This window comes from Crocodylus porosus, unplaced genomic scaffold, assembly GCF_001723895.1.
Source record: "Crocodylus porosus isolate Cpor-Errol unplaced genomic scaffold, CroPor_comp1, whole genome shotgun sequence".
NCBI lineage: Eukaryota > Metazoa > Chordata > Crocodylia > Crocodylidae > Crocodylus > Crocodylus porosus.
In genome coordinates this window covers 57643857-57652003 of record NW_017728886.1, presented here as the reverse complement: position 1 = coordinate 57652003, position 8147 = coordinate 57643857, and the positions used below count along the sequence as shown (strand labels likewise).

General features: G+C 40.0%; 1 protein-coding gene across 1 annotated transcript in view; it reads left to right on the top strand.

The window, feature by feature from the left end:
• The first annotated feature begins 80 nt into the window (after nt 1-80).
• Nucleotides 81-8147, top strand: part of IGF2BP3 (insulin like growth factor 2 mRNA binding protein 3) — a 158109-nt gene continuing 150042 nt past the window's right edge. The window contains exons 1-2 of the mRNA XM_019534605.1: nt 81-346; nt 1237-1297. Of these exons, the coding sequence (XP_019390150.1) occupies nt 172-346; nt 1237-1297 (236 nt within the window). The 5' untranslated portion in view covers nt 81-171. The remainder of the gene's footprint in view (nt 347-1236; nt 1298-8147) is intronic.

The following is an 8147-nucleotide window of genomic DNA, read 5'->3' as shown; positions in this document are numbered from 1 at the left end:
TGGTGGTTCTTCGCCCGGTGATTATTTCTCGTTGCAAAGAAGAAAAAAAAAAAAAGAAGAAAAGCAACCCCCCAGCAAAAAACCCCAACACAGCAACAAACCCCAAGCAAGCCCCGACCCGAGCAAAGCAGAGCCGGGACCGGCCGCCGCGCCCGGGTATCGGCCGGGAAAATGAACAAGCTGTACATCGGCAACCTGGGCGAGAGCGTCGGCGCCCCGGACCTCGAGAGCCTCTTTAAGGACTCCAAGATCCCGCTCGCCGGCCCGTTTCTCGTCAAGGCGGGCTACGCCTTCGTGGACTGCCCCGATGAGAGCTGGGCGATGAAGGCCATCGAGGCACTTTCAGGTGATCCGCTCCCCTCCCCCCACGCGGCCCCAGGCCTGCGGGCAGCGGCGAGCCCCGGGCAGGGGCGGGCGAGGCGCCACAGGCACTCCCCCCTCCCCCGCGGGGGGCGGCCTCCGCGCCGGTGCCCCGTGAGGGAGCCGGCGCGCGGAAACTTTGGCGAGGAAAGCGGCGGCGCCGGGAGGGTCGGGGTCGGGTCGGGCCCGGCGCTGCGCTGAGCTGCGCTCGGCTTGATTTCGCTTTCCTTTTGGCTCCTTCCTGGGGCCGCCGCCCCCTGCCCGACCCGGCCCGGCCTGTTTCTGCGTGAGGTGCCGCTCGGGGCGCATGTGGCCGCCTCGGCCCCTCGCAAGCCCCTCGCCTGCCGCCCGCGGGGACGGCGCCCCGAGGCCTTTCGCCCGGCAGGCAAGGCTGAGCAGAGAGCGAGCGGCTTCACACCCCCCTGCACGGCCGCCAGTGGCTCATTTTCCCTCTTCCTCAGCCCCAGTGGCCTCATCCTCCCTTCAGAGGGAGCCGTGTGTGTTCCTCGGGGGGTGCATGTGACACACACACATACATACACATGGGCACACAAACCTTTCTCGCATCCTTTTGAGAAAGGGCTTGTCCCCACCCTCGGCACCCCCTCTCAAGCAGCCTCTTCCATTTGTATCTCCGGGCAAGGCTCTTGCTCCAGGAACCCTTTAAAAGTCCATCCTTCCAGCTTGTGGTAGATTGTAGCTTGCCACCATGCTGCTGCTTGCAGGAGTTGTTCGTGAATGAACCAACATGTTGCACTCTTGATTTCCTGTGGTATCTTCTCATTCCACTGATGCAGTTTAGGAGGAGGTGGAGAAGAGGAGGCCTCCCACCCCCACTGGCCCACTAAAATCCATTTTCTTTTGTTGCCTTTGCAGGTAAAGTGGAACTCCATGGGAAACTCATAGAAGTTGAACATTCAGTCCCTAAGAGACAACGGTAATTTCTTATTTCTTTTTCTTTCTTTCTTTTTTTGGTGGCACTTAGCCTACCAGAGCAAAAAAACTCAACCCCCTCCCCCCCATTGTAAAACAAACACAAAACATCTTGGGTTTGTGCTTGCCTGCCTTGTGGATAAACAAACTGCTTGCTTAAACATGTGCATGCATGCTGCACTGCCCCTCACCTCCCCCCAAAACCCCAAACCAGACAAAACCCCTAAAGCACTCTACTGTCAAGAACATTGTAAGGATCAGGGCCTTTTCTTTAACTGGCCTGCAGTAAAATGCAAGCTTTTTGTGAAAGAGGTGATTGTGATCAAATAAAACAATTACTACCATTTTTAAATATAAAACCCCTGAGAAGAGTTAAATGTTGGGCATTAGCAGGAAATGGAATGGGATATTTTGAATCATATAACCAACAGCACTTAAGCTTTGTTCCCAACAAGAAAAAGCATATCTTCTAAATATGCTGGTATCAAATCTTTGATTCTGCCATGTTGGAATGCACAATATTTGCTACTCGTGTAGCATAAGCTTCATCTGTATTTAAGAAGGAGTTTATTTTCTCTGGTCATGTTTTGATCTGGCATCTACAGACATGAGGAAACTGGCGTCTCCCCAGGGAAGCCAGGATATATGCATCCTTTATATGTGTTTACAATGATTTTTTTTCAAAATGATTGCTTCGGGGCTCAATAGTTTGAAATTTCATGGGCCTAATGTGAAGGAGCAACACTCAGACTCTTAATGCAAATCAGTGGATGGGTATAGCAGTTCAGTCTGCCTCTTTCATAAATGTTTAGATTGTAGTGTGCTCCAGGTTTCTAGAGAGTAATACTAAAATAGATCAAACTTTCCACGTGCTTGCTCCTGACCTCCATTACGCAGACAGGCATACTTCTGAGATTAAATTATTTCACTTAAAAAGGCATGTCTGAAAAGTACACGTTTATTTAGAAAATACTATCTTTTGAATCAGTTGATTTAAAAAGATGTAAGTAATAGCTGCTTTATTGTTGGAAATCTAATCATGGGATTTTGAAAATTTAAATGTTAAATCTTTATTCAGCCTTGAAGGGAAACCAGAAAGTATGCTGGTGGGACTGTGCTGATCTAATGCTAGCAGGAAACAAAGTCTTTTAGATGTGTGTTTATGGCATATTAGTCCTTTTAGTTTGACATTTTTTTTCCTTTGGAGAGTAACACGTATGTAGCCTTTATTGTTTGTCATGCAGGACATGTTTAAACTTCAGTTTACAATAGGATACATTCAGCTATTTCACTATATAATGATTTAAGTATTATGTATGGTTAAAATATTGTTAGATTTAAATCAAAATGCAGTGCACATGTAAGGATTGATCAGTTTCAAAATTGCATTCCAGTCTTTTTACTCTAATCTAGCAGTTACATTGTAAACAGACATTTATTAATCTCTGCACATAATTAAGTGTACTGATGTTTACAGTACTGTAAACAAATTGATTTTGTGCTCCCAAAGTAAACATTCTTATAGTTTAGAAAATCTTTTCTATATCATTGTTTAGTGTTCAAATGTATGGTTTTCCTGTTCTTAGAGTTCAGCGGGGAGAATAAAAACACGTTCCTCATGTAGGTATAGTGTGTGCTCACATTTTTATGGACTGATCCTATTAAAAATATACTTTATTTTATGTCTGTAGTCCCCTGGAGGAAATGTTATTCTGAACTTATTGTTAACATTTTGAGATGCGTCGCATGGTTACAATCGTTAATTATATTTGCATTTTTGCAAATAATTAGTTAGCAAATGCCCACTATTGTTTAATCTGCAAGCCATATTTAATAAATCTCTCTCATCAGTGCAGTGTGGTTAAGAATGTTTTTGGAATAGTTCAGGTGGGACCTGTTTGAAATTTTAGAAATTCAGTATTTTTTTTTAGTACCATCCAAGATAAGCCTGTTGAAAATTAATTCAGTAACTTCTGTGTTAAAAGTTGCTTTCCTTTCAAAAGTGTACAGTACTTCCCTTATGCCAACTCAGCAATTTAGGATGCCCCCTCCCTTCACTCATTGCTTACTGGTTACATATCCAGAGTGACTAGCTATCTTGTAAAAAGTAAAGCCTTCAAATGTTGAATTAGTTAACTAACTTGGAAAGATACTTATTTTTGTATGTTTGGAGTATGCCTTTTTGAAAAAAACCAACCTGGTATATTTAAAAGGCAGATGGCAATTAGAGCTAGTAATGCGATTTCTGTGAGGAGTCTTCTGTGTGGTGATCAGAGGCCCACCTAATTTGTTGGTATGTAGAAAGTCTAGATTCAGTTTTCCATGGAGCCCAGCTTGCTGATGTGGTGTGATTTGGGTTTCTTAGCTGAATGTCACAGGAAAGAAAGTTATGGGGATACTGGTCAAGCCTTTCTTTTAGCAGAAGTGTACAATTAACAGATTTGGTCAGATGAGATAACTTTTGCTGCTGTTCTTATGAAGTACGCGTGTAGTACTTTGAAATTATTCATCATACTGGATTGACTTTCCACATTGCTGCCTGGGGAGTTCCTACTCAATTTATTAATCCAGTTTAAAAACAAATGCATTTTTAATAGGATATGCATATTAATATTTACAAACAGTTTTCTTATATAGTCTTTCACCCCCTTCATCCCCAGATAATACCCCCAGTATTAAGGGTGGGGGTCCTCTGTATCCTTATGCTGTAGGAAGGTGAAAAAGTGTGGTTACTTAGGGCTGCTATAAAGCTGAATTCAGTCCAGAAGACCAATCATTGTAAACTGAGCTTGATTTGTTATTCAAAATGAAATTCTTAGGCCAGGAGTCACTGCATTCCAACCCTTGTTGGGAGGTTTGGATTTGATGTGGGCACACCCACATCTGCAAAAAATACCTTTATACCTGCTGTGAGAGGCAGGTTGGGAGGATGGTGCTGTAGGACAGTCCTTGAAACATTAAAAGACACGTGACTACAAACTGAAAGAGGGAGGCCTAGTTCATGTTTCAGAGAACTGTTTAATAAGCCAAAAGTTGGTTCTTGACTGATTTCTGAAATCTCAAGAGCATGTGAAAGGAATGTAGAATTTCTGCATTCAGACCTTTATGAATTGTGGAAGGCTATTGCAATATTTAGAGGTTTAGGTCACTCAATTCAAAACTTGGAGAAGGCATTGTAAAAATTTTGAATGCTAATTATATTTCTGAAAAGAATGCAGAGTGGTGTTAGTCATGATCACCGCTTCATATTCGTTCTATTCTGAGGCACAAAAATGCAGTAAGGAGTGATAAATATATCTGCATGTTATGTTTTACATATGAACTCTTTAGGTAGTCCCTTACTGTGATCCAAGAGCAGCTGGTATCTACCAGGGCAATGTACACGCTGCAATCTGATTATTCAGACAACACTGATGTCACTTGTTGTGTGATGGGCAGTTTAGCTTAGTGGGGCGGGGGAGGGTAGTGCTGACACTAGCCACCTGGGGTTGCATATTGAGCCAGCCCTTAAAGATTGGTCCTTGTAAATTAAATAGACTTTTCTTTACCTAAAATTAAAATCTGCTTTACTTTATAGAAAAGTTGCTCTGATTCCCTTTTTAAGAGGTTGAACCTGAGTTCTGGTAATTGTGAGAGATCTTTTAGTTGGGAGGTAAGACGTTGTCCTACCTCTGACTGCCTTGCTTCATATTTCAGAACAGGTGCAGCAAATTCCTTCTTTGAGTGGTGTGTGTATGTGTGGCCTCTCTTTTTGTTGGTTGGGGTGTAATAAAGTATTGTAGGTAGGCCAGAATTCTTTTTAACCAAGCATTTTGTTCCTTAATAAATTTATTACAGGGACCTAAGTTTTTTAATTAGTTGAGGTTCAGGTGAAATACAATGTGAAGTTTGGTTTTGAAAGAGAGAAATTTTTCTTTAGGTGGAAAAAATGCTCCCTGATTAGTGATATTCAAATAAGTTTCAAGCTGTTGATTATGCATTAAAACTTGTGTACCTAGGTTAATTTTAATACAAATAGGATATGTGTCTCTGGGATGTGAGGAGAAATGGCTTATTGTCTAAAATGCTTGTGTGAGCTCCCCATGGTGGCTAAGCAATCTAAAAGGTCAGATTTTTAGTTAATGACAGTACTCCAGATTTTGTTTTTAAATAGCATGTGCCTCTAAAGTAAGGGAAAAATAGGCAGATGTTAGTAAACTCATACCTAAATGTGTAAAATTGAAGTACCATACCATTGCTATTTTTATGGACATATTCATGCTGTCTTTGTGACTGAATATTTAATATGGCTCATACTTCAGTGAGAATCTGTTGCAAGAATTAGGAGTCAAAGTTCTGCCTAGCAGTCCTGCCTCTCTGTCAGGTTTTATTCAGATGGGGACAGAAAACTCTAAGCAAGTTTTATTAATAGGAATGGTGGAAAACCTCAGTCTGGCCAGTTGTTATGGCTACCTGTACATGCAGCAAGTTGTTAGAGTGGGTAGGAATTATAGTTTGTGGAGTTAGTGGAGACTTGATTTGAGAAGATACAAGTTGCTTAGCATGCATCTTTTTCACAGTAAGTTTCTTTTATAGCAGCCTTTTAAAATAAGTCTGATTCATTTCTCTCAAATTACTTTTTAGACTAAAAATCCCAATATATTCTCCTTCAGGAAGTAGAGTCTAAATTCTATTCAGGCAATGGCAAAGTTCAATAATTTTAAGTAATTGTAATAAAAAGACTAAAAATATGGTCAGGAAATAGTTAATTGGATCCCTTCCCTCCCCCCCCAATATGCAATTAGAACACCTGAAATGTGTAGCAGTGCTTTACACATGAAGATATTGCTTGAGATGTTTCAGAAGTTTGACATTTGTTGTAGCATGCAGTAACCTACTTCTTAAATGATACTTTTCATAGAGACCACACTATTCCAGTACTTTGGATTCTTCCTTGGCTTCCGGTTAGCTTCTGGTCAGGGTTTTATGTTGCTTTTGACATGCCCTAATAGGTTTCTGACTTCATTTAGAAAGCTCTTTTTTTTCTCTATGATCTGCCTCTCATAGTTTCAAAAAAATAAAAGCATTTAAATCTAGTTTAAAGTGTAGGGGCTGGTGGCTGAGTATCTTTGGTGTGTATACTCACCTCTGAAACTTACTTCCATCAGTGGTCCAAAATCAAATGTTGAGAGCTTCCCTTCCCACTTCCTTGGGCTTTTGATAAGGTACATGTGAATATTGGTTAGAGATTGTATTGTCATGATTTCTTCTTGGACAACAATTGTAGGATGGGTGCAGTAAATTATTGTTGTTTTATGGCTTGTTCTTATTGTATGAGCCCTCAGATTATGGATTGAACATTCTAAAAAAGAAAATAAATGAAAATTGAAATTTGGTACAAATTATTAGTTGTTATAAAGCATAAATCAGGAAAGTGGCTTCTTACTTTTCTAGAGGAGGCATGGAGAAAAAAATTGCAGAGTGAACATAAATCTTATTCAAGAAAATCATAATTTCCCAAAAAAGTCAATATATTCTTTATATTTTGTGCTGTCTAGATTCGTTGGCGTAAATCTATTTGTCAAACCTATTTGCCACTTTTTTTTTTTTTTTAAGATGCCGAATATGTCTAAAGTGATGTCTGGTTAAATTTGACTAGTTTGCTGTTTGAAAGCTGGTCTGAAAATTTCAAAACATTGGTTTTTAATTTTTTGCGGGGGGGATGGGGCTGGATCTGTTAGCCAGAATATTTAGAAAGTTATGCATAAACCTGAGTTCAAGGGTCTGCTAGTAGTTCCCTGCTTTCCTCCCCCCTTGCCCAATCTGGCCTTCCAGCCTGTAGGTTCTTTTGTATGAGCTGTCTTTTGGCTCTCTCAACGTAGTTTTGTAAAGGAGCTTTGGTTTGTAATAGAATGTCATGAGTTCTGATACTGGTGACTGTGGTGAACTGGCCTTGGAATTGAAGTAATTCAGTAATTGCCATCTACCTGCCCATTTAGTGTCACTTCAGGGGTAGATATTACTTCTCTTCACCTTATCTACTGATGTGACCCAATTGGCTCCTGAATACTCCTTGAGTATATGCTTTGATTTCACTTTTGATAAGTTTAAATCCTTTACTTGCACTTTTTTTTTTTTTTTTGCTTTTGTTATTTACCTTATTAGTGCTTTGGGCTTCTCTGTCCCAATTCCTTTACATTGTAGCATTTGAAATAGATCTCTGTCTACATAATAATAAATTATTGTACATTACCTATAATGTTTTACTGGCAACAAATTATGATGAACATCCTCTTTACAGGGGAATTCTATGAAAATAGAAACTTAAGTATAAACTGACACTAGTACACTGCTATACTATTATCACTTTGATAAACTAGTTTCCTGTTCAGATCATTATGATGAGAGAGGTCTGAAACCCAGAAAACAAGGTAATTTATCTGCTATGTGGCCTTAGTTAAGAATCTTACATATCTCCTTTTCTGTTGGCATAGAAACTCTTGTTAGCTGTCACTTCTTTATTTAAGGCATATTGGGACATAATCAACTAAAATGGCTTTTTTTGTAAACCTGTTTTATGACTATTTAATAGATCAAAATAAAGAGTAATTGCTGCTAACACTTATAATGGGGCTCTATTGAGGAAGAAGTTGTATGTTTTCATGAAGTCATTTTCTTAATTTATGGTTTTACCCAAAGATTAGTTCCAACTTTTTTGGATAGGAAGTTAAATACTGAAAGGAACATGTTCCTATGGCCAAACTTCAAATGGGAGGAGGGCAAAGATGCCTGCTTCCATTTTATAACTTTTAGCAGCTGTGATTATTTCAATATACCAATATTTTATCTAATAACTGTAATATAATAAGCTAATA